This window comes from Littorina saxatilis, linkage group LG1 (assembly GCF_037325665.1).
Source record: "Littorina saxatilis isolate snail1 linkage group LG1, US_GU_Lsax_2.0, whole genome shotgun sequence".
Lineage (NCBI taxonomy): Eukaryota > Metazoa > Mollusca > Gastropoda > Littorinimorpha > Littorinidae > Littorina > Littorina saxatilis.
The window spans coordinates 97357155-97383829 of NC_090245.1; the positions used below are offsets into that span (position 1 = coordinate 97357155).

At 42.4% G+C, this 26675-nt stretch overlaps 1 protein-coding gene across 1 annotated transcript; it reads left to right on the top strand.

The window, feature by feature from the left end:
• The first annotated feature begins 2038 nt into the window (after positions 1 to 2038).
• Positions 2039 to 26587, top strand: LOC138946931 (shiftless antiviral inhibitor of ribosomal frameshifting protein-like). The gene is made up of 7 exons (XM_070318346.1): positions 2039 to 2330; positions 11717 to 11825; positions 12119 to 12162; positions 13216 to 13353; positions 15404 to 15504; positions 17124 to 17473; positions 21875 to 26587. The coding sequence occupies exons 1-7, from the start codon at positions 2295 to 2297 to the stop codon at positions 22069 to 22071; spliced, it is 975 nt and encodes a 324-aa protein (XP_070174447.1). The 5' UTR covers positions 2039 to 2294; the 3' UTR covers positions 22072 to 26587.
• The last annotated feature ends 88 nt before the right edge of the window (positions 26588 to 26675 follow it).

Below are 26675 nucleotides of genomic sequence, written 5' to 3' on the forward strand. Positions count from 1 at the left end.
CTTGTGTCAAAGTGTAAATGTACATGAATCAGGAACTGAAAGACTGCTAAACTTCCGAATCAAGAATTAGAAGAAACAAAAGAACAAGACAGGTTTATCTTTTGGAACATTTAAACTTCAGTTCCTAAACCTTCTATGGTGTTCGCGCGGTCATTTGTTTTTACTCTGTAGGCGTTAAAAGAACGGGAATTAAGATTAGGTCAAGCCTAAAACCACATCCTTTCGAAGTAAAGTTTTGAGCTCAGAGTCCTGAGATATGAGATGGTGTTTACAAGGGAAGCAACTCGCCATGATTGTGCACAAGAAGACGTGATATCTAGGATATGCGGTTAGCTCCCCTACTTCTAACTCGTTGAATGTTTCACCCAACATACCAACGAACACGTGTATAAACAGCAACAACAATTAATCGTGATCATTCTGACATTCATTCAACAAAGCCAGTAACCCACCAATAATGATGGATTAGTTATGTTCTGATGATGGTGTCTGCCCTCAGGAACTGAGTCAGTAATTTAATCATGTTGTCTCCGGCACCAGAAATTGTGCGGCGTTGCAGCGGTTTTTACATTTAGTCAAGTTTTGACTAAATGTTTTAACATAGAGGGGGAACCGAGACGAGGGTCGTGGTGTATGTGTGTGTGTGTGTGTGTGTGTGTGTGTGTGTGTGTGTGTGTCTGTCTGTGCGTGTGTGTGTGTGTGTGTGTGTGTGTGTGTATGTGCAGAGCGATTCAGAGTAAACTACTGGACCAATCTTTATGAAATTTTACATGACAGTTCCTGGGTATGATATCCCCAGACTTTTTTTTCTTTTTTCCGATAAATGTCTTTTATGACGTCATATCCGGCTTTTTGTAAAAGGTGAGGCGGCACTGTCACACCCTCATTTTTCAATGAAATTGATTGAAACTTTGGCCAAGTAATCTTCGACAAAGGTCGGACTTTGGTATTGCATTTCAGCATGAAGGCTTGGAAATTAATTAATGAGTTTGGTCATTAAAAATCTAAAAATTGTAATTAGAATTATGTTTTTATAAAACGATCCCAAAATTATTTAATCTGATTCTTCATCATTTTCTAATTCCAAAAACATATAAATATGTTATATTCAGATTAAAAACAAGCTCTGAAAATTAAAAATATGAAAATTATGATTAAAATTAAATTTCCGAACTCGTTTTAAAAACAATTTCATCTGATTTCTTGTCGTTACGTTTCTATTTTTAGGGTTGTTGTCGTTGTTATGTGTTGTTCAAGTTGGTTGTTATAAGAGCAGATGAACCACACTTTTCAATCTATTGTTTAATTGTATGGACAATAAATCATCTTATGTCTTATGTTGTCACTTTTTCCATGATCACACACACATACACACACCGGCTCTCTCTCTGTCTCTCTCTTTCTCTCTCACACATTTTCTCTCTGTCTCTCTGTCTCACACACACACACACACACACTGGCACACACACACGCGCTGACTCAGTGTCTCTTTCTCTCTCTCTCTCATTCTCTAGTCTCTCATACACACACACACACACACACACACACACACTGACTCAGTGTCTCTCTTTCTCTTTCTCTCTGTGTCTCCCTCTTTCACTCTGTCTTTGTCCGTCTCTCTCTCTCTCTCTCTCTCTCTCTCTCTCTCTCTCTCTCTCTCTCTCTCTCTCTCTTGGTGTGAGTGTGTGTGTGTGTGTGTGTGTGTGTGTGTGTGTGTGTGTGTGTGTGTGTGAGAGAGAGTCTTCATCGATTTGATTTGATTTGATTTGATTTGATGTCTCTCTCTCTCTCACACCGACACACACTGACACACACACACACGCACAAAGACACACACAGACATTATGAAGACTTGCACCGGTGCATGTTTACAATGCATACAGTAAATCAGAAGCTAGTGTTGTAACCTGACTTACATCGGCCGTAAAACACAAGAAGAAGAACTTGAAATAAAGAAGGTAGTAGCAGGGCTGATTAAACCACTATATATATCTATGTCAAGCGCCTGTGCCGTGGCCCAGCAAAACGCAAGTAGACTTCTGCGAACCGGTGCAGGTTGACACACCCGCGCACGGCACAGCGCAGCTCTCCGTCTTTCGGTTCCGCATTCCGTCCCGGCAAATCTACAACAATTCCACTGTCTCTCTTGCATCACAGACAACACTGCTTCGTTATTCCAGTGCCAAAGTCCCAACGGATGGGCTCGTGAAGAGGAATTTCTTCGTCTTCTTCTGATTCCTGAGAAAATCCCTGTACAGCGCAACCACCCTTGCTGGACTGAAGTTATTGCAACCATGGCTTCCTATCGCGACGCTGAACGCCAGAAGGAGGTATGTCATTTCTATTTTCAGTATTTAAAAATGACTTGAAGTTTTGCTCTGCCTGTCCCGCCAGTGAAGTATGCAGACAAGAACGAAACTCTGTCTAGGGCCAGGTAGTAAAAGATAATGTAGCACACAGTGTAGCCTAGTTCTGTTCGATAAAATGGCCGTGTTTGTAACACAACACTGATTGAAAGGTCTATACAGAGGGCGAGACAACGACTATCATTGATTAATATCGTGTCGTCAACCGCGCTGGCGCTGCTTAGGTTAAACACAATTAGCCGCACACATACATGCAGTAGAATATATATAATGTCACAACAAAATGTCAGTTGCGTCACTGAGCCTTCACAGCACACTGAAATACGTACTGTCCTAGGAGTTTTTAAACATTTTTGATAATATATGTAGCCAACAATCGTTTGACAAAAACAAAATATAGAACGATAACAAGCAGACTGCTTATGAACACGTTCTTAAAATGATAAGCAATACACATTCATGATTACAACATGGCCCTAACTTTCCCGTGTGTGGTAGCAGAAGGCTATACTTGCTGATATTGTCACTGAGTGTCAGCAAACGCGGAACTGTATTCTTGTCATTTTATACAATGAGAAACAAACAGGAACATAACAAACATTCAAACGTAACCTACATTGTTGTGTGCTCAGTGCAGAGGTTGAGAGGGATATTAGGCCTTATCTACATCAGTTGAAAGTTGTAACATGACTGGAACCACGACCATTTTATGTCAGCTTGTAGACTCTTCGGTTGCTGCAATGGGAACCAAACAGGAGCCTAAACGTAATCAAAACGCAACCTATTTTGTTGTGTGTCTGTACAGAGATCGAGAGGGATATCATAAATTAGTTGTAATATGACTTGAAACGCACGACATTTTATGATGTCAGCTTGTAGACTCTTCAATTCCTGGGAACCTAACAGGATCCTAACCGTCATTAAAACGCAACCTATATTGTTGTGTGTTTGTAAAGAGATTGAGAGGGATGTGTATATTTAGTTAGTTAGTTAACTGTTGCTTAATGGGTCCAGCGGACCATTTAGGCCAAATCAGGACCCCACAAGTTCAACATTGCACAACTTTAAATTATTATTTTTTTTTAAAACAAAGTCAAAACAAAGTCAGGAACGTTACCCGAAGGGAACACAAAAGTAAAGTCGAAACCCAACGTGTCAATGAACTGTAAAATTCAAATCTTAAAATAAAGGCCAGACTCCCTTAAAAATCCAAAGAGAGCTGTAGAGCTGGTCTCCATAAAAATCTGTTTCAAAATAGAGGAGTCAAAATACTTCACTCGCAAATCATATAAATCATTGCATTCAGTGAGCAAATGTATCACAGAAAAGCTATTATCACAGGCGTCGCACCATGGTGCTTCATCTCTTTTGAGCAGGTGTACATGAGTCATATAAGTGTGACCAGTGTGCAACCTAGCCATAATACTCTCTTCTTTTCTATTTGAAGCTATCAAAGGCAAGGGCTTTGATAGCTCAGGACGTATCCTGTAGAGTTTGTTTTCTTTGCAGGCAGACCAACGGTCTTGCCATAGTTTTAAACTGTAAAAAAGGGTCTTTCGACGAAGATCGGTGAAAGGGACTGATTGTTCAGGAAGCGGTGGAACCGCCAACTCCAGAGCCCTTTTTGCTGCCTTGTCAGCAGCTTCGTTACCTTGTATGCCCATATGACTGGGCGCCCACATAAAATGTATAATCTTGCCTTCAGAAATAAGCTTAGTGTGAAGGTCGTGAATGTCGATTAAAAAAGGACGAGTGAACTTTCTGGATGAAATAGCTTCAAGAGCTGAGAGCGAGTCCGACACGATCAGAAAAGACGACTGTGTCGACCGATAGATTAATTTCAACGCCAAGATGATGGCCCTAAGCACCCAAGCAAATTCTCAGACCCTGGTGATGGATTGGATCCAAAACTTTGAGGATATTTCTTTTGGCTGATCCGTAAACAATACAACCGTAGTCCAACTGTGGACGGACAAGAGAACGATACAGACGTAACAATGTTGCTCTGTCAGCCCCCCAGTCCGTGTGACTGATGACTTTCAGGACGTTGAGTCCTTTTTGGCATTTTGTTTTTAGATATTTGATGTGGGGTAGAAAAGAAAAGTTGCTGTCAAAAATCAGTCCAAGAAATTTGACTTGTTTAGAAACTTTTATCCTGTGTGCGTTTATAAAAAGAGAAGGCTGAAGAACTTGATTTCTTTTCCTGTGGAAATGGATATTTGAACCCGTTTTCCTGTACCCAATTTTGAATTTTGGATATACATAGCTGAAGATTCCTTTCAACCCCAGCTAGTGTTTTTCCCTTGGCAGAAATTTGAAAGTCATCAACAAAAAGAGATTGTCGATGTCAGACTTGACGTTTTTAACGATGTTGTTAACTTTAATGTTAAAAAGTAGCGGGGATAAAATACTCCCTTGAGAACTCCCATCTCCTGTTCAAAAGAATCGGAGAGGGTGGAACCTACTCGAACCTTAAACTCTCTTTCAGCAAGAAAATTTGAAATAAAAATAGGAAGGTTTCCATCAAAGCCTAAGGTTTTCAAATCTGATAGAATACCGTGCTTCCATGTTGTGTCATATGCCTTTTCCAAATCGAACAGGACGGACACAACATGCTCTCCGTTTACCAAAGCGTTACGAACAAATGATTCAAAACGAACCAAGTGATCGGTTGTGCTTTTATGTTTTCGAAAACCGCATTGGGTCATGTCCAAAGCACCGCCCTGATATGGCCCTTCGTGGTTGGCTGGGCGTTAAACAAACAAACAAACAAATGTCCAAAGCACCAATTTTTTCTAACTGCCACAGCAACCGCTCATGCACTAGTCTCTCCATCGTCTTACACAGACAGCTGGTTAAGGCTATCGGCCGAGAATTATTTGGGTCCGAATGATCCTTTCCAGGCTTCGGAATAGGAATAATTACGGCCTTTCTCCAGTCTGGAGGAAAAGTACCAGTAGACCAGATATAATGATTAAAAATGTTCAAAAGAACTGTCAGAACGTTTTCAGGTAGATACAAACACTGACACTGGTACAATTTCAAACAAGACAATGATCCTCTTTGGTGGAATTGCCGTGCAAAAGGTGAGGAATAATGTGTTTGTCTCCACCTTCCTTCCCTCTCTGTCCGCTCTCATAACACGGTGAGCGTCGATGACACCCTGTGAAACCAGGCCATCTTTCAGTTCCGCACAACTCATACCTTGGAAATGGTACGATCGTACCACACTCCGGGAGGTGTTCAAGGATGAGTGGCGGGACACTGATATTTGAAACACATCGACCCAACGTTCAGGCTAGAAACGTGTCTTGCCAAGTGCATATCGGACACCTTCTTGGTGGGGCAGTCCACCAAGAAGCTACCGTCTCTTTGTCTTTTCACTGATTGAATAGACTGTGATACTCCTGTAAACCACTTCTCCAAAACATAAGGAGAAATCTTCTTTTGGTTGTCAGATTGGAAATTGACTACAAGGTATCGGGGCCACGCCCCCTGCACACCTGCTGTAGTAGCAGCAGCTTCTGTTTCATTGTCACTGTCCGAATCTCTATCATTTACAGCTTTTCTTTTCTTGGACAAAATTTGAGAATTTGAAGAAGTCATAACATGTAGGCTCAATGAGGTGGGAAATACACGGTCACCCTTGTGAGAGCCCCCGTGACAAGGGAAGGGCCTACAACTGTCATTTGGCGTCGACCCAAACTAAAACCAAACGCATGTGCTTACGACTGAATATTAAGGTGTCAGCCATTCATCCCCTAGTCACACATGACAAACTCGGGATTCACCATACTTTGGAAAAGAAGTGGAGAATTTTATGGGTGAGAAAAGGAAAGTAAAAGGATTTAGAGGAGGCAGAAATAGAGAAGAAACAAGAATAAGATCCTAATTAGGTTCACGGCATCGAGAGTGATGCGACCTTCTCTCAGAAGTTAGTAGAGAAGGCTCCCCCATCCACCACCCGGGGGACGCGCCTCTACGCCAATTAGGGGGCGCGAGGGGATGTGTATATACATTAGTTGTACAGTATATGACTTGAAACGCACAACATTGTATTTCAGCTTGTAGTCTCTCCGTTTCATGCAATGAGAACCAAACAGTAACCTAACCATAATTAAAATATAATCTACATTGTTGTGTGCCTGAGAGCTAGAGGGTTATTATTTGTCATATGACTTGAAACGCACGACATTGTCTGTCAGCTTGTAGTCTCTCCGTTTCATGCAATGAGAACCAAACATCCAAGAAATTGGATCCGGTCCCCCACGGGAAGAAGAGAAGAGAAGAAGAATCTAACAGTTACCATCATAAAGACGTAACCGATATTATTGTGTGTAGATATAAAGCAGCTGAGAAGGGACATACATTAGTTGTAACTTGAAACGCAGGCGCGACTTTTTATGTCAACTAGAAGTCTCGTCATGTCATGCACTACTATGCTGCCCAAAGAACTCAAACTGCTCGTCATTGAAAGTGACACAATTTATCTTTTGAATACAGTGGAACCTCCCCTTTACGACTCTTCAGTCTGAGAAAATCATGTCTTAACAAGAAGAAAGTCTTACAATGGGGCCGGGTAGTTTTACCGGAGTTATGAACGGGAAATCTGCAAAAAAAATAGGTCTTACTAATAAGGAGGAAGTTTATATGGGGGGGGGGGGGGGGGAGGGGGGAGGGGGGTCTTAAACGGGGGTTCTATTGTATGTATACAAACAGGTTGAGAGGTATAGGGTTGTAAAGTTCATGTTGTGTCAGCAAGTGATGTTCTGGATTGCCGGAAGGCAAATGCACTTTATCGAGATAAGATCGCACACTGGCCTACAGTGATAGCACGCGTGGAGAACACACGTCTGTTACAGTGGAACCCCCCTTTTAAGACCCCCCCCACTTTAAGACTTCCTCTCTTTTAAGACATTATTTTCTCAGGCTTACTGTTCATAAGGTAATCATCTTGAACTTTAGCGTCGTAAATTCATAGCTCTCAATTCAGGGGGATTTCAACCTCAAGTTTGAAGAACCTGCTCTTGTAAGCATAACAAGTCATCTTAGATACCTTTGATGTCACGGAGTGAACTGTACGGATGCTTTTTGTTTACATGCGTTTTAGAAGGAAAACATCGACAAAACTGACCGCCATTTCGAAGGAGGGGAGGCAACTCTGTCCGACTCCGTCGATTTTACGTTTGCATTTTTAATCTCGCCATTTTCGTCGATCAAATGACCGAATTCATTATTTCTGCTTAAGTTTGGAGCTCAATCCGTCAATTAATTTCCCGATAAAATGGACTTACATCAAAACTAAGTCAAAAATGCCACTGGATTGTGAGCTATGAATCTACGATCGACGCTTAAAGGCACAGTAAGCCTCCCGTAAACCATCACAGATACTGTCAGGCTTTTACACACAGTACAAACACCCTTCCATTTGAACGCTCACCAAACGGGAACATCCTAGGTGCCCTCCGTAAAGAGCGAGCAATTTTCAAAGAATTTATTTTTGGGTGGTTTATCTTACCCCTGAGCCATCGTGAACCCGTGTGATCAAGTTTCCCTTTTTCACAATGTAGTCGTCAGTTAGTAATTTGAATGCGACTCGCTGTGAGCTTATCTGCAATAGCACGTTATTAAGTACCTCTGACTATGCACGAAACAAACGGCTGTGGTTCACAAGAACTCTAGCGATGGCTTTTGACTGTTCAGAGGTACTGGCGATAGGTATAAACCGTCGTCTGCTACGAGAACCACGACCGGGGGCCCGGGTAGCTCAGGTGGTAGAGCACTGGACTTGTGATCGAAAGGTCGCTGGTTCGAATCCGGGCCGGGACGGACACGGGTCAACTTTATGTGCAGACCCAGAGACGGTATCCATCTCCCACCCCCGTGTCACCACAATGGCACGTTAAAGATCTTGGTCATTCTACCGTAAGTGCAGATGGCTGATACCACCTAAACACGCATACATCAAAAGCCGTGAGGGCGTAAAACTCGAATCGTATAAACCAATTCATGTCCAATATAGGCAATTAAGACCTGACGGACAATAGGCCTAAGCCCCTTAAAATTTACTGGGAACCACGACCTTGCGTGACCCTGCTTCCGGGCTTTTCTTTTTTCAAACTTTCAAAACTTCGAATTGTACTGATCTTGCCTTGATGAAAAAAGAATTCTTTTATGATTTAAGAATGTTTGTGTAACAAGCTGTCAATTTATTATTTAGATTTTAAAAGTTAGGTCTAGCGCCAAAATGCACCACGGTCCGATTGTCTCTGACACAATCCGCAAAATTAATTCTTTGAAAATTGCTCGCTCTTTACGTAGGGCACCTAGGATGTTCCCGCTTGGTGAGCGTTCAAATGGAAGGGTGTCTGTACTGTGTGTAAAAGCCTGACAGTATCTGTGATGGTTTACGGGAGGCTTACTGTGCCTTTAAGTTCAACATTACCCTGCAGATGTTCCCCCATTTTAAGACTTCCTCTTCCTTAAGACCTGCTTTTTTCAGATGTTTGAAGGTGTTAACAGAGGGGTTCCACTGTATTGACTTGTTGTACGATCCTGTGTGTAGACACATTCAACGCTGATATTGCCGGGCCGGTTGAAAGAATAAAGGCCTTGTGTGTGTGTGGGTGCGAGCGCCGTGACCGTGTCATAGCTGGTAACATGTGCATGATTGTAATGATGTGAGGGAAACGCCGTGACGCGATGCAAGGATAACCTGTCATCTAAAAAAAAACACACACCAGTCATAACGTCTGTAATGAGGTGGTATAGTATTATACTGTAGTCGCACACACGACACTGCTAGACATGCATACATAAAGACTGATACCTATAATCCATCCCCATACCCACCACCACACCTCCCACCTCAAGATCGAAAGGAAGTCAAAATGTAAATAATGGTATGTCTGTATGTCTCCCGAGGAAGTGACAAAGAATTTCAAGAACGAAGTTTTGTCTCGGTGACTTCAACATCCTCACCTCACCTACGCCTGTGACCCCGTCTGGGGTATAGGCCGCCAATCAGCTCCCTTGGTTGTCTTTTTGGCGTTTCTGTAGCTAGTGGTTTTTTTACGGGGTGGGGTAGCTAGCCCCACGCCCAACCCTCCTCCTTTTTCAGCCGGGCTTGGGACCGTCCTAGGCGGAGTTGACTTCAACATACCAGCAGTAAAAAAATTTTGTAAGGTCACCGCCAGACTGTGCGTGTATCAGTATGTTATATCATTAAAGAGATATGATTTTAGGGGTCAATGTGTGTTATATTTCTTTAAGGAAGCTGATCGACTTACGGAAATAAGATACAAGAATGAAAACGTCACAGATTATGTGACTTGAAACAAGAAAACTTTGAGATTGTAATTGTCTGGTTGGTGTTTTTATTTTTATTTCATCGTCCCTGCAAGCTATATATATAATACTAGATGAATACCCGCTTCGCCGGGTACGGCTGCGCCGGAAAGAAGTCGAGCCGAATACCCGGCTGCGCCGGGGACCCGGCATAGGGTGTACGCCGGCTTTGCCGGCGCACCGCACGGAGGAAGGGAGATAATCGCGGCTGAAAACACTGGAGAAGATAAGGAAGAGTTACTGGGAATGGATCCAGAGAAAAACCAAAATCGGTTCAGCGCTGCGCGCTGAGAGCACGTGTTGAAATATCTCATCGATGAGGTTGTGTCCGGGGTGTAGCTGAATACGGTCTCCAAATTTGAAAAAGATCCACCGAGAACTTTGGCCGTGCATCGCGGACACACACACACACACACACACACACACACACACACACACACACACACACACACACACACACACACAAAACACACACACACAGACAGACAGACACAAGTCGTATATATATATAGATGGCTATTCGGGACCTTTGCAAGTTTGTATCCTTTCTCAATTTACATGACAGTCTCCATGACTGTTTTAAACTAGTTTCGTATAGGTCTATCACAGTAAAAACGTAGAAGATTTCTAAAAAAAACCCACCCACCCATGTTAACGCACCATGAAAAAAAAGACCACCCAACCCTTTGTCATTATTAATGAATTCCTAAATACAAAGCTGAACATCACACTTGATGTGTACAGAATTAGGGCAGTATGGTAACACACACCTGCAAGTGACAGTGGTGTATGCACAGTGAACGACAGGCGGCGATAGCAGGGGAAGACAGCTTGATCGATTTGAATCAGTGCTTTGTGAAATTTGAGAACAGTGTTCACGTCTAGGAAGGTTACCGCGGCATACCTGGCATTGTAGGCTGGTAATGATTGTCGCGCAACAGGCCTACACGGAGACATTTATTTTTCCATTTAAAATCAATTGGATAGATAAGGGCGATGTGCGTTGCAGCTGTCCTTATTGTTTTTGTGTCATCCGTCTTTTTGCTGTATCTGTCTCAAGCGGGTCTTTTCTTTGGTTCTCTTTTTCTTGCGTCTTTGTTCTAATTAGATGTGCTAGTGTTTCTATAGGTTGATATTCTTGATTTTCTGTTATCTGCGTGTTTTTTCTTGTCGGCCATGCTAGTGTTTCTATAGGTTGATATTCTTGATTTTCTGTTATCTGCGTCGTTTTTCTTGTCGGCCATGCTAGTGTTTCTATAGGTTGATATTCTTGATTTTCTGTTATCTGCGTCGTTTTTCTTGTCAGCTTTGTTAGTGTTTTCAAAGGCTATATACTTGATTGTCTGTTCTCTGCGTCGGGGTATTTTTTGGCTGTGTTTCCATGAACTTATGCTCTCAACATTTCTGGCTAAAATTATGTAGGGAGAATCACGGATGTCAGTGAATTCTCTCCGTTCCTATAGCCAAAAGTGTCCACGATGAACGGGGAAGCTTGGCTAAGGGTTTGCTTTATGCTCCCAATGTCAAATGTTTCAATAGTTTTATAACAACATACACGTTCAGTGCCGCAAAACTATGGATATTCTTAATGTTCAAAAAGTTCATGTTAGGCTCAGGTGATCCTAAACCTAGTCCCACAGGCCTGACCCCTAAGCCTTAGATATGACCTTAGATATGACTCAAACCTTGTCAGTCAACTCTGAGCCAAGCCCTAGGTGTGACAACAACCTCAGTAGTCACTCAACCCCGGCACTAGCCCTAAGTATGATTAAAACCGAATCATTCAACCCTGACCCAAGCCGTAGACATGACTCAACCCTAGTCACTCAGCCCTGAACCAAGCTCTAAGTTGAATTAAACTTTGTAACTCAACACTGACCCTAGACGTGACTCAAACCTAGTCACTCAGCCCTGACCCTAGCCATAGGTATTATTCAAACCTAGTCAATCGGAAGGACACATCTCTGATTGGTGTTGTATGTCTTTAACCTGTGTGTGTCTAGGCGCGCAAGCTCCGCGAGCTATTCAAGGGTCGCTTCTCCGAGGATGAGGCGCTGGAACTACTGAGTGACCAGGGTGACCTCAGTGCTGCGGTCGACTTCATTCTCAAAGGTGTGTGTGTGTGTGTGTGTGTGTGTGTGTGTGTGTGTGTGAGTGAGTGTGAGTGTTTGTGTGTGTGTATGTATGTGTGTGTGTCAGACAGAGAGAGAGAGAGAGAGAGATAGAGAGAGAGACAGAGACAGAGACAGAGACAGAGAGAGAGAGACAGAGAGTCAAAGAGAGAGGGTTGATCTTTGGACATTTTCAGTCGTAAATGTACTTTGAAGATTTTGAACAAATGTCCTTCATTCCGTTTGAAAAGGACAATGTAGCTGACAACCACATGACGTTTCCGATTATTGCAGGTGATCCGGACGAGGTCAGGCGTTTCATCCACGACAGAAACCAGGTGAGACTTTCACACTTGAAAACTAACCCCTTGACTATCCCAATAATTTAGTTTTAAAAGATCTCTCTCTCTCTCTCTCTCTGTCTCTCTCTGTCTCTCTCTGTCTCTCTCTGTCTCTGTCTCTCTGTCTCTGTCTCTCTCTCTCTCTCTCTCTCTCTCTCTCTCTCTCTCTCTCTCTGTCTCTCTCTGTCTCTGTCTCTCTCTCTCTCTCTCTCTCTCTCTCTCTCTCTCTCTCTCATGTGTGTTTGTGATAAACCGCGATTGATATGGAACAATACCGTGTTCGAAACGGAAAAGTTATTTCCCGACTTTGAATACGAGTTGGATGTTTCGGACCGAATCACGATGTATTGTTTTTGAAACGGACTGAAACCAATGTGTACACTGATGTTCGTAGATCGTTCGATTACCCAACCCCCCCAGCACCATTTTGCTATAAACAATATGGGTTTTCGCAAATAAACATTCTGACTTCTGATTCTCTCTCTCTCTCTCTCTCTCTCTCTCTCTCTCTCTCTCTCTCTCTCTCTCTCTCTCTCTCTCTCTCTCTCTCTCTCTCAAAGCCTCCATCAATGTGTAGGTGTAATCACAGACTCATTTCACAGAGTCAACTTTGTGCAGACTCTCCTCGTTGTCCGTATGGTCGCTTGCGCACGATACAGATCCCACATTCACATCAACAGTCTCTGGACTTTGAAACACGATCATCAGCATGCAGGACAAATAAAATAAGAATGGGCAGCGTCGTACTGTATGGCAGCTCGCTTTCCCCAGTGATAAAGCAGCCCGAATTTCCACAGGAATACATGTATATAATGGTGATACCTTATCCTGTGTATGTATGTCTTACATTTTGTGTTCGAGGCCCTACTTGAGGATTTGAGGAGAGACTCGGAGTACATCCAGAGCGCGCTGAATGTTGAAAGATCTCTCTGTCTCGTGCTGTCTGTATGTGTCTCTTTCTCTCTGTCTGTCTCACTCTCTCTGACCGTCTGTGTCTCTCTCTTTCTTCTCTAAGCCTCCATCCAGTAGTATTGCATTGTGTGTTGTCAGGCCCTGGTAGATGGTTTGAGGCGAGACTCTGAGTACATCCAGAGCGCGCTGAACCAAGGGGTGGAGGCCTCCACACGTCTCTTTGCCTGCAGGGACTGCGACAACTACTGGTGGAGAAAGGTGCCCAGTAGGAAAGAGGTAAGTGTGTGTTTGTGTGTGTGTATGTGTGTATGTGTGTGTGTGTGTGTGTGTGTGAGTGTGTGTGTGTGTGTGTGTGTGTGTGTGTGTGAGTGTGTGTGTGAGTGTGTGTGTGTGTGTGTGTGTGTGTGTGTGTGTGTGTGAGAGTGAGGACGGGGGGCGACGAAGGCAATATTTGCATAGCAGCATACGATGCGGTTAAAAGCCCTGTGGGCCAAAAGCCCAAAACCTTGAGAATAGGCGAACTGTGGACATAGCTCTGTCGGGTCTGTGTGGGCCAAAAGCCCAAAACCTTGAGAATAGGCGAACTGTGGACATAGCTCTGTCGGGTCTGTGTGGGCCAAAAGCCCCAAACCTTGAGAATAGGCGAACTGTGGACATAGCTCTGTCGGGTCTGTGTGGGCCAAAAGCCCAAAACCTTGAGAATAGGCGAACTGTGGACATAGCTCTGTCGGGTCTGTGTGGGCCAAAAGCCCAAAACCTTGAGAATAGGCGAACTGTGGACATAGCTCTGTCGGGTCTGTGTGGGTTGTGAAAGAGTTAATACTTTTCCTTTTACTGAAGCAAGCTTTCAAACCGTGTTTCTTGTCCACGTGTTTCAGACACCTCCTACGCTAGTGGCTGGCCCATAATGTCTTGTGGCCCATAATGTCTCGTGGCCCATAATGTCTCGTGGCCCATAATGTCTCGTGGCCCATAATGTCTCGTTGGAAAGTTGGACTCACTGAAAACAAGAGTATTCACTCTTTCACAACCCATTTATTTTTTATTGTGATTATCAACCATTTTGAATTTGTCTCAGCGGTCACATACTCTTCCAGTGTAAAGCGCCTTGAGTCCCCAACGTTGTGATGACACCTTCTGTACATTAGCTGTTCACAAAGAGAAACCTTTTCAACAATTATTTACCGACAAAATTCGTAGAGAAATCTCTTGATTTTTCATGGCCCGTCAATCTATTTAGCTATTCAGGAGCGATACAATTTTGCTTACTTTTTCAGGATGGTGGTTTACGTACGTAAATTTAGGTATATATCTCAGGAAAGTTGAGGAGACTATACAAACTCATTTATCCTACATACGTGAGAGAGACACCCGTGAGATAATAATCGTTCAAATCACACGTGTGTATATCATGTAAATGAGGTTATGTCAGGCAAGTCTGGCAGGGACCTGTTTTTCCACTGCTTACGATGCCAAAGTCACCGAGACAAACGTCATTATAGAAACAAAAATTGCGCTCGCTAATTACCCTCGATGAATCTTTCAGAGTGACGTTTCTTTGCTTTGACGTAATAGATTGCACGAGGCTTTAGAAGAGATCGAGGTTCCAAAACAAGCGTCTTCAATTTAGCTGCCTCTACTGCAAGACATGTTTAGTCAAATACACGTAAGTACAGTATGTATGATAAACAGAATACTACATGGCTTGCTGTGTCTTACCAGATTTACACTCGTTGCTTTTTCAAATAGTGAACAGCTCGCTTTCGCTCGCAGTTCAATATTTAAAAAAACAACTCGTGTAAATTTGGTACGACACAGCAAGCCATGTAGTATTCTCTATATATATATATCTCTTTTCATATTTGCTATTTCAAACTATTTCTTTAAATTCTATTTGTTTGGGTTTACATTGCTCTTGGGAACGTTCCACGAAGGAGTTGAGTTGATGACCAGATGTTATTAAAGCCTTAACTTTCGCCCGTCCGGGTTATCGACTACACACGGAAGTCATCGAGGGGCCGTGCGGACCAATGCTTCTCATTTCCTTCTTTGAGAAACATGGGTCCGCACGGCCCCACGATGTCTAAATATGACCTTTTTTTTAATTACTTCTCGCTGAAATTGTAGGACATAAAAGATTTTTAGGTGCCTGAGGCATTCTTAAAAGCTCATTAAAAAAGTCCAACTAGTTTAAGAAATATTTGCAATTAAACACCCTTCTGGGTCCACACGGACCCACGACCACCGGCGAAGGTTAAAGGATTTCTTGATGTGTACTTGAGACGTTTTGCACGTGTGACTGATGTGCCCTGATGTTGACTCCCAGGTGTCCAAATGCCGGATGTGCAAGACGAGGTATGACCCTGTACCACGTGACCAGGAGTGGGGCCTGGCCGAGTTTGCCTGTCAGTGTGGCAACACGTTTTGGTGAGACGGCAGTCTTGTAGAGTGGAACCCCCATTTAGTCTTAAAGGCACAGTACGCCTCCCGTAAACCATCACAGATACTGTCAGGCTTTTTTTTTGCACACAGTACAAACACCCTTTCGTTTAAACACTCACCGCTTGAGAACATCCTAGGTATTATCATCAACATTTTTATTATAATTATTAATGTTATTAATGTTATCATTAATTAAATTGCTTAATCTCCGTTTGCTTGTCCAATCTCCGCCTCCGGCAGTTGTGTCATCAATTTGCCACTTTAAAAAAAAAAAATTCTCTCTCCAAACACACACCTTGAGTCTACCATTTAACAACATTGTTATTTTTCTATCGCACAAACATTCGGAAACTTCTCTTCAATACTCAAAATAAACATCAATCCTATTTCATAACAGGCCCCTGAGGGTTACATCCCGCTGAAAAATAAATAATATTTGAAATGGTGTACCATATCTAAATTTACTAATGCACATTTTTCCAATCAAAATAAAATGATTGAGATGCTTATACATATCCCGTTTTAAGCCATCCTTATCTTGCACACCAATCAGCACAAACAAGTTCTCAACATGCACCCACAAATGGTGAATTTTACGGCAGTGGAAAAAAAAGTGTTCAATATAATCAACTTGCTCTATACAATATGAACATTTATCATTATTACCAGGCGGCAGCGACCGGGATTCGAATTCACAACCTCCCGATTAGGAGGCCGACGTCTTACCACCACGCCACTGCGCCCGTCACGGACCGGACATCAAACCTTTCTGACAAAATATTTTTGAATGATTCACATGCATGCTCACACCACACATCAGTTTGCCTCATCACACATTTTAAGAAAAAAACAAAAACCAAACCATTTATCATTATTACGAGTCCCATTTTTAAAAGAATATTGGTTGAGTATATATTGTGCAATATCTTCCATTGTAATTCTCTTAATCTGGTCTCTGTTGTCGTGTCTTTCGCTTTGAGCCAAACGTTTTCATCAATGTCAATATCAAATCTATTCAGCCAAAATCGGACACCACAGGGTTCAACATAAGTGTATTTCGCATCTGTAAGCAAACTTGACCCCCGCAGCGGAATTTTAGAAATATACAAAACCAAACGCCTTTTGGAATTTTGTGAGACCTTTACAAAAGCTTTGATTGGTATGTCGGAACTTAGCCTTTCTCCGTAAATTTGCGTCGGTGCAGATTTGGCATAGCATTTTCGTGTTCTCGTCTTTGAAATGTAACCAAGTGTACATTATTCTCCATAATGTATGAAAACCAGCAGACGACTACATCAGTAACAGTCATACGCATGAACATGGAAATTTAGTGATGCATCTGGTGTGTCTCGCCATTTTTGAAACTGACTCAAGGGCTTGATTTGTTGGGCAGGGGTTCTGGGTGGATGAACCACGCGCAGTTTCCATGATACAACTGCTTGAATCTAACGTGTCCCGACATTTCTGAAACTGACAAGAGCTTGCTGTTGTGTTGGGCAGGGGTTCTGGGTGGATGAACCACACGTACAGTCCGTGCTAAAACTTCATGAGCCTAGCGTGTCCCGCAATTTTTCAAACTGACAAGAGCTTGATTTGTTGGGCAGGGGTTCTGGCTGGATGAACCACACGCAGAGTCCCTGCTACAACTGCATGAGCCTAGCGTGTCCCGCACGCATCATGCCACCCACACGGCCCCGCAACCAGAAGAAACGCACCGAGCACAGCTGCACGGGAGTCAACTGCTACAACCGCGCCATGCCGCTAGGTCAGCACGACCCTGTGCCGCACGCGCATTATGGAGGAGGAGGAGGCGGAGCGAACAGTGGAGGAGGTGGGAGAGGGAGCAGGGGAGGGGGAGGAGGGTTTCAAAGAAGAGGAAGAAGGGGGTCTGGAGGAGGAAGGGGAGGAGGAGGGATTGGAGACGGGTTCTACGACCCAGGGGATGATGATGATGGTAAGACCCTCGAGTCCCGACATTGTATCCAAGGCGCTTTTCTTCAGCTGCAAGGTTGTAGACTCTAAAACAGAAGTGAGGCACACATTTTAAACACATAGTGTTCATTTGAACACTAATGAACACTATGTGTCCTACTTTTGATAGTTGAACTACGTTCTATGTCACAAAGTGTTCAACACCTGTTACAGAAATGTGTTTAAAAGTGGAACACTTCTGTTTAGAGTGTAGTGGTGCCTATGTACCCTGTCTTCGTGTAACCCATTTAATTTCATCGCTTCAGACCTTTGTTTTATGTCAGCCGCTGCTAGTGAGGTAAACGTTTCTGCATGGGACATAATTATCGATCAAGGCTACTGTATTTTTTCCCCTTACTTTGCTGGTTTAATTTTTGTTTAATCCTACTACTGCATTTCTTGGTATTGTTCTGGAGTCATACGATGTTCTCTTGTTTGTTGTTTCATTTCTTTCGTACTTGATAAAAACACAAACAAGACAGGATAGTTTACGGAACGTTCGATTACATTCACGACTACGTCGACCCATCGGTCTTTGTATTGGACAGTCATAAAGATAATCAAGTGACAAATAAAATACATTATCTGAGTATAGGCTTTTAATACGACCTCTACATAATTTTGTCTACAACTTCTTAACTGCCAAAGTACGTATCAGGTACGTACTTCAGTATGAACACGAAAATCAATACTCTGACAAGGGAGACAACCACTGTATATTTTTCTTTGAATTTGCATCACATGATTGCCTTCCCCGGTGATTGTTTTCTTAGTTTTGGTATAAATGACACATTTTGTATGTAATGATTTTTTTAATGGATTTTTCAACTAAATTCTTCCGACAATAAACTTGGTTAAAACCTGGTTATGGGTTCTTTTGTTCCTCATCACAAGATCTGTCAGTTCCGGATTTTTAGTCTAGCGAGGTGAAAAGCACGTGCCTTTGTTTATCCTTGAGTTCCATATAGTGTTTTTATGGTTTTGTTATCCCCTTCGTTCGCCCACCCGCTAGTGCTCCCGCTTTGTTTGATTTCTACCATACCCCTGGCTTGAGCGCAAAGTTTGTTTGTAGGCAGCCTTATACCAACCTGTGTTGTCGCTTACATTACAGCACTTGCATCTATTCATTAACATTTTATTTATTTATTTATTGTTATTATTTTCTTAATCATTTCTACTGAAATATTCTATTATTTATCCAATTCCAGTTTCATATTTTTATCAATTGCACCTAATGGGCAGTGGGTCATTCTTTATGTTAGGTCTTAGCCATTGTCGGCAAGTTTGTTTGTTTGTTTGTTTGTTTGCTTAACGCCCAGCCGACCACGAAGGGCCATATCAGGGCGGTGCTGCTTTGACATATAACGTGCGCCACACACAAGACAGAAGTCGCAGCACAGGCTTCATGTCTCACCCAGTCACAGTATTCTGACACCGGACCAACCAGTCCTAGCACTAATACCATAATGCCAGACGCCAGGCGGAGCAGCCACTAGATTGCCAATTTTAAAGTCTTAGGTATGACCCGGTCGGGGTTCGAACCCACGACCTCCCGATCACGGGGCGGACGCCTTACCACTAGGCCAACCGTGCCGGTTGTCGGCAAGTCTAGCTGCTGACACATCGCATGCTTGATGTGTGTCGTTTTTATATTTAGTCAAGTTTTGACTAAATATTTTAACGTAGAGGGGGGAATCGAGACGAGGGTCGTGGTGTATGTGTGTGTGTGTGTGTGTGTGTGTGTGTGTGTGTGTGTGTGTGTGTGTGTGTGTCTGTCTGTCTGTCTGTGTGTGTAGAGCGATTCAGACCAAACTACTGGACCGATCTTTATGAAATTTTACATGAGAGTTCCTGGGATTGATATCCCCGAACGTTTTCTTCATTTTGTTGATAAATGTCTTTGATGACGTCATATCCGGCTTTTCGTGAAAGTTGAGGCGGCACTGTCACGCCCTCATTTTTCAACCAAATTGGTCGAAATTTTGGTCAAGTAATCTTCGACGAAGCCCGGACTTCGGTATTGCATTTCAGCTTGGTGGCTTAAAAATTAATTAATGACTTTGGTCATTACAAATCTGAAAATTGTAAAAAAAAAAAAAAATTTATCAAACGATCCAAATTTACGTTTATCTTATTCTCCGTCATTTGCTGATTCCAAAAACATATAAATATGTTATATTCGGATTAAAAACAAGCTCTGAAAATTAAATATATAAAAATTATTATCAAAATTAAATTGTCCAAATCAATTTAAAAACACTGTCACCTTATTCCTTGTCGGTTCCTGATTCCAAAAACATATAGATATGATATGTTTGGATTAAAAACACGCTCAGAAAGTTAAAACAAAGAGAGGTACAGAAAAGCGTGCTATCCTTCTTAGCGCAACTACTACCCCGCTCTTCTTGTCAATTTCACTGCCTTTGCCATGAGCGGTGGACTGACGATGCTACGAGTATACGGTCTTGCTGAAAAATGGCAGCTACTTGACTAAATATTGTATTTTCGCCTTACGCGACTTGTTTTTTTTTTATCAATGCGCAAGAACCTTCATCTTTATGTTTGAAACGGCATCCTTACTTATTGAAATGGCTCTTTGTTAGAGGTGGTAACATAACACAGACAACTTGAGTGGCATCCTTATGATTATTGAAGTGGCTCTTTGTTAGAGGTGGTAACATAACACAGACAACTTGAGTGGCATCCTTACTTATTGAAGTGGCTCTTTGTTAGAGGTGGTAACATAACACAGACAACTTGAGTGGCATCCTTACTTATTGAAGTGGCTCTTTGTTAGAGGTGGTAACATAACACAGACAACTTGAGTGGCATCCTTATACTTATTGAAGTGGCTCTTTGTTAGAGGTGGTAACATAACACAGACAACTTGAGTGGCATCCTTACTTACTGAAGTGGCTCTTTGTTAGAGGTGGTAACATGACACAGACAACTTGAGTGGCATCCTTATACTTATTGAAGTGGCCCTTTGTTAGAGGTGGTAACATAACACAGACAACTTGAGTGGCATCCTTATACTTATTGAAGTGGCTCTTTGTTAGAGGTGGTAACATAACACAGACAACTTGAGTGGCATCCTTACTTACTGAAGTGGCTCTTTGTTAGAGATGGTAACATAACACAGACAACTTGAGTGGCATCCTTACTTATTGAAGTGGCTCTTTGTTAGAGATGGTAACATAACACAGACAACTTGAGTTGCATCCTTACTTATTGAAGTGGCTCTTTGTTAGAGATGGTAACATAACACAGACAACTTGAGTGGCATCCTTACTTACTGAAGTGGCTCTTTGTTAGAGATGGTAACATAACACAGACAACTTGAGTGGCATCCTTACTTATTGAAGTGGCTCTTTGTTAGAGATGGTAACATAACACAGACAACTTGAGTGGCATCCTTACTTACTGAAGTGGCTCTTTGTTAGAGGTGGTAACATAACACAGACAACTTGAGTGGCATCCTTACTTATTGAAGTGGCTCTTTGTTAGAGGTGGTAACATAACACCGACAACTTGAGTGGCTGTGACGTTTTGAAGCAAAGGTGATGAGTACGAGAATTTGCCTAACTGGGATGGAACAAAGCACTGGGTCGCATTAGTTGCAATAGAAGATGTTGGGAAATAAGTGTGTCGGGTTTGTGCTGGACTTGACGTTGATACTTACAACAGTGGTTTGTGCTGGACTTGAGATTGATACTTACAACAGTGGTTTGTGCTGGACTTGAGATTGATACTTACAACAGTGGCTTTTTAAGTCTATTTCTTCCAGTAAACTATTTGAATTCGGATAACTGGTAAGGCTTAACATAGAAAGTAGCTGTGGTTACTGTTCTCCGTTTCATTCAAATATTGGGTTTGTGTGTGTGTGTGCGTGTGTGTGTGTGTGTGTGTGTGTGTGTGTGTTTTGAATTAGACTATTGAACAGTTGAGACCGCTTCGTCCTGTGTGCCCCCCCCCTCCCCCCAATCTCTCCTCCCCCAATGAATGACCTGAACTGACCCAGTACTGTTGGATGTAACATCATTTACAGTCGGGGTTACACCGGGAACATGCCCCTGATGGTTTCACCGTGAAGTCGTTAAAAACATGTATCAACTTAATTAACAGACATGAGAATAGAACATTGTCAAAGAGGAGGAAATAATTAGGTTTGCTAAATTCAAAATAGGACAAAATGTAGAATATTTTATCTGATTTTCCTGATGTAGGTGATCCAGGGAAATTGATTAACACATGAGGAGTCTTGATTACAGCTTCAAAACAATTTAATGTGTCCACTTTTCATATCCAACACCCAAGGAGGCCCAAAAGGAGGAATTCCTCTACAAGGAAGAAGATTCTCATGCCTGACTGTTGGTCGTTGCAGGGTACCGGCTGTGCGCCAACCACCGCGAGGTGTGTCCCCACGAGCGGTCGGCCCGTCAGCGCAAGGTGCTGTACCCCAGCTCGCAGCACGTGAGCACCGGATCCACTGTCAACACCTTCATGTCCCAGGGCGAGCTGGCCGAGGTGTACGAAGACCTGCAGTCCATGCCCAGCGTGCCTGAAGACGGGGATTACTAGCACAGGGCACTGAGGGCACTGAGGGGTGTGTGCTCCACGTCTCTCGCTGTACACAACGCCAAGTCTTCCTCAGCTGTGTTGTCGGTGAAAGTCTCCTTTCTCACAGGATTAGTCAAAGTTGGGGTCTTGAAATTCAAAACTAACGGTAGTAAAAACGCATGGATTACTAGCACAGAGCAGAGGGGTTTGTGATCCACGTTTCTTAATAGCACATTTGTGGTATACTAGATTTCGGTAAGGGTTGCTGTACGCCAAGCCAAGTCTTCCTCAACTGTGTTGCCGTTGAAAGCCGTCTCCCTTCTCGCAGCAACTGTACAGGATTAGTCCAAGTTTCAGTCTTGAAATTTAAAACGAACGGTAGAAAAAACGCACGGAGTACTCTAAGGGCAGAGTTGGCCGCTCCAAGTCTCTCTCTGTCCGCAAAGCAAAATCTTCCTCAGTTGTGTTGCCGGTCACTTGACTTTTACTGTTGGGGTCTTGAAATTCAAAACTAACGGTAGAAAAACGCATGAAGTACTAGCACAATGCAGGTTTGGAAGTAACCAGCCTCTGAAAGATCGTCAAGACGGGTATCATTTCACAAAATTCATTCGGGGGAGAACAACTGGATAGTCAGCTCAGAAAGCAGCCATTGTCATTTGTTGGGTCCAAGCGGACAAAATAATGATCTCGGTGTATATAAAAGTAATGACGTATCTGCGGTGATTTACATAACAGTTTAAATGTAATGGTTTACGCGGAAAGTAAGGTGACGTTAAAAGGAAGCTTCGTTGTTTAGTTAGTAAGTGACCTGGGGTCAATGCATTGAAGTCTTCTGTCAGCTGTGGATTCAGTTCACCTCAAGGCCGGTTTTGCGCCGCCCTCTGCCTACATTTCTGGGCGTCAAGGCGACAGAAACAGAATCACACTGCGCAAACCGCACAAGGCAAAGAGCTAGCTATTCTGGCAGGCCGAAATCCTGGTTGCATATCCACTCCATCCGACCACTTTCATTCCACAACGAACCGTGCACCATATTTTGAATTCAATGACATATCACATTGCGAGGCATCAGGTTCAAACGACTCCTGGGACGTCCTGGGAGTGGAACACACGTTCTTTCTTCAGTGCCATTCTGTGAATAGCCATCTTTTTTTCTTCTTTCTTTTTTGGTTTCATTAGTTAACGAGTATATTTTGAACTTGAGGTCAGAACCTCTGTTGCTGTCGCTGACATGGCAATACGACGTTGCCATATTCCCCATCAGGACAAGACTGCGCTGAGGTTCAGCACTTGGGTTTAGAAGGCAAGGCTACCGGTCAATGCAAAGTGGTAGACCATACCCTCAGAGATGGCACTATCACTAATACTATCAGGCCTTCTATAAAGCCTGTCCTTAACTGGGCCAAGTCGACCATGCGAAGTATACTGCGCGAAGCTGGCCGCACGGAGCTTTAGTACTGAGTTTTTGGGAAGAACACTTCGCCAAGTCGACTTCGGGCTCAATTAAGGACCGTCTTTACATTTAGTCAAGTTTTGACTAAATGTTTTAACATAGAGGGGGAATCGAGACGAGGGTCGTGGTGTGTGTGTGTGTGTGGCTGTCTGTGCGTGCGTGTGTGTAGAGCGATTCAGACCAAACTACTGGACCGATTTTATGAAATTTGACATGAGAGTTCCTGAGAATGATATCCCCGGACTTTTTACATTTAGTCAAGTTTTGACTAAATGTTTTAACATAGAGGGGGAATCGAGACGAGGGTCGTGGTGTATGTGTGTGTGTGTGGCTGTCTGTGCGTGCGTGTGTGTAGAGCGATTCAGACCAAACTACTGGACGGATCTTTATGAAATTTGACATGAGAGTTCCTGAGAATGATATCCCCGGACTTTTTACATTTAGTCAAGTTTTGACTAAATGTTTTAACATAGAGGGGGAATCGAGACGAGGGTCGTGGTGTATGTGTGTGTGTGTGTGTGTGTGTGTGTGTGTAGAGCGATTGACATTCAGACTAAACTACTGGACTGATCTTTATGAAATTTGACATGAGCGTTCCTGGGAATGATATCCCCGGACGTTTTTTTCCTTTTTTCGATAAATACCTTTGATGACGTCATATCCGGCTTTTTGTAAAAGTTGAGGCGGCACTGTCACACCCTCATTTTTCAATCAAATTGATTGAAATTTTGGCAAAGCAATCTTCGACGAAGGCCGGGGTTTGGTATTGCATTTCAGCTTGGTGGCTTAAAAACTAATGAGTGAGTTTGGTCATTAAAAATCGGAAACTTGTAATTAAAATTATTTTTTTATTAAACGATACAAAAACAATTTCATCTTATTCTTCGTCATTTTCTGATTCCAAAAACATATAAATATGTTATATTTGGATTAAAAGCAAGCTCTGAAAATTCAAAATATAAAAATTATGATCAAAATTAAATTTCCGAAATCGATTTAAAAGCAATTTCGTCTTATTCCTTGTCGGTTCCTGATTCCAAAAACATATAGATATGATATGTTTGGATTAAAAACACGCTCAGAAAGTTGAAACGAAGAGAGGTACAGAAAAGCGTGCTATGTAGCACAGCGAAACCACTACAGCGCTGAACAGGCTCGTCAGTTTCACTCCGTTTTGCACAAGCGGCGGACTACGGTCATTGTGAAAAAATGCAGTGCGTTCAGTTTCATTCTGTGAGTTTTACTGAGCTTGACTAAATGTTGTATTTTCGCCTTACGCGACTTGTTTTTCTTTTTTTCGAATAAATACCTTTGATGACGTAATATCCGGCTTTTTGTAAAAGTTGTGGCGGCACTGTCACACCCTCATTTTTCAATCAAATTGATTGAAATTTTGGCCAAGCAATCTTCGACGAAAGCCGGACTTCGGTATTGCATTTCAGCTTGGTGGCTTAAAAATTAATTAATGACTTTGGTCATTAAAAATCTGAAAATTGTAAAAAAAATTTTTTTTTATATGCAACGATCCAAATTTCCGTTCATCTTATTCTTCATCCTTTTCTGATTCAAAAAACAAATAACTATGTTATATTTGGATTAAAAACAAGCTCTGAAAATTAAAAATATAAAAATTATGATCAAAATGAAATTTTCGAAATCAACTTAAAAACACTTTCATCTTATTCCTTCTTGGTTCCTGATTCCAAAAGCATATAGATATAATAATGATAAAAATAATAAATAACTTTTCCATAGCGCGAGTCCCATCATATGTTTGGATTAAAAACACGCTCAGAAAGTTAAAACGAAGAGAGGTACAGAAAAGCGTGCTATCCTTCTCAGCGCAACCAGAGACTGTAGAGTATACAGAGAGTATAGAGTATATAGAGAACAGACAGTATGTTAATATAATAAACGTGATAAACACAGCCGACAGCAGCCGCTATACGCGAGCTACCTTGTGCGGCAGGGTGTGGCTCTTTTCCCGCGCTTTGGCTGGCCGGTCTCAATTTCGCACCGCAGCACAAAGAAGTATGACGCGTCTCTGTATACTCTATAGTCTCTGGCGCAACTACTACCCCGCTCTTCTTGTCAATTTCACTGCCTTTGCCACGAGCGGTGGACTGACGATGCTACGAGTATACGGTCTTGCTGAAAAATTGCATTGCGTTCAGTTTCATTCTGTGAGTTCGACAACTTGACTAAATGTTGTATTTTCGCCTTACGCGACTTGTTAGGTTGTTTGACACGGGCAACAACTCCTTGTCGTTACCGAGATGAATGGCAGACATACAGAGGGACATGTTTTGAGACATTGTCCAAAATAAGAAATGCCCGTGTGCTCAAGACAAAAATCGCCCCAGCTGCATTCGCTACTGAAACTTGCAGCGGTGTTTTACCATTCCAAAGGACAAAGATGATGACATGATCACTAAGTTGTTGTGTAGTGTGTGCACCATGTCGGATATTTGTTACCACAGAATATTATTTTTTGTTTGAGCTATGTGGTTGTAATATTTGCTGCTTAGGTACTAAGTGCAAACCATACATTGCAACGACAGGTTAGATTTACAAATTGTTTTCGTTAAGAATTAAAATCAGAATCCGGTGTCTTTGTTACATTAGGGACTCACGATATAGACACACGTGTCTACTGTCTTTGCGGTGTGGTTGGATTTCGATACAACTCTACATCGTGTGTCCAGTTTGAGTGTGACATTTCATTTGTACTTCAAAGAAAAAATGTCAACCCAGCAAACACAAGAATTTACATTGTGCAATATTTTGTGACAAGTTAACAATTCTGAAAATTAGCAATGCTTAAAATTATAAGTCAAGATATTGGATCGAAAGCAGCTCATGTTTTAAATGACCAGTTTCTGTTGTTACAAGTGGAATAATGTAGAGATTCTTATTAATCTCTCCTTCTACAAGTACTTACCAGTTCCATTTAACTTTGCATACCATGCTAATTATTAAAAACTCTTACTGAATAATTAGCATGGTATGCAAAGTTAAATGGAACTGGTAAGAACGTAGTAGAAATCAGTACTTTTCAATCAAATAAACCCATGCAGTCGATTTTGTATGCCAAGTGTTTTGCAAACTGAGTATGCAGATTGTGTGTTTCGGGGCAAGCATATTACCCCCACCTGTCCCAGGGCAGGTC

What these genes read in the sequence shown, in the direction of transcription:
- LOC138946931 (XM_070318346.1), top strand. Translation starts at nt 2,295, where the DNA reads ATGGCTTCCTATCGCGACGCTGAACGCCAGAAGGAG. An exon ending in CAGTGTGGCAACACGTTTTG is followed by an intron (nt 15,505 to 17,123) that starts GTGAGACGGCAG and finishes TTTGTTGGGCAG; the next exon opens with GGGTTCTGGCTGGATGAACC. An exon ending in CCCAGGGGATGATGATGATG is followed by an intron (nt 17,474 to 21,874) that starts GTAAGACCCTCG and finishes TGGTCGTTGCAG; the next exon opens with GGTACCGGCTGTGCGCCAAC.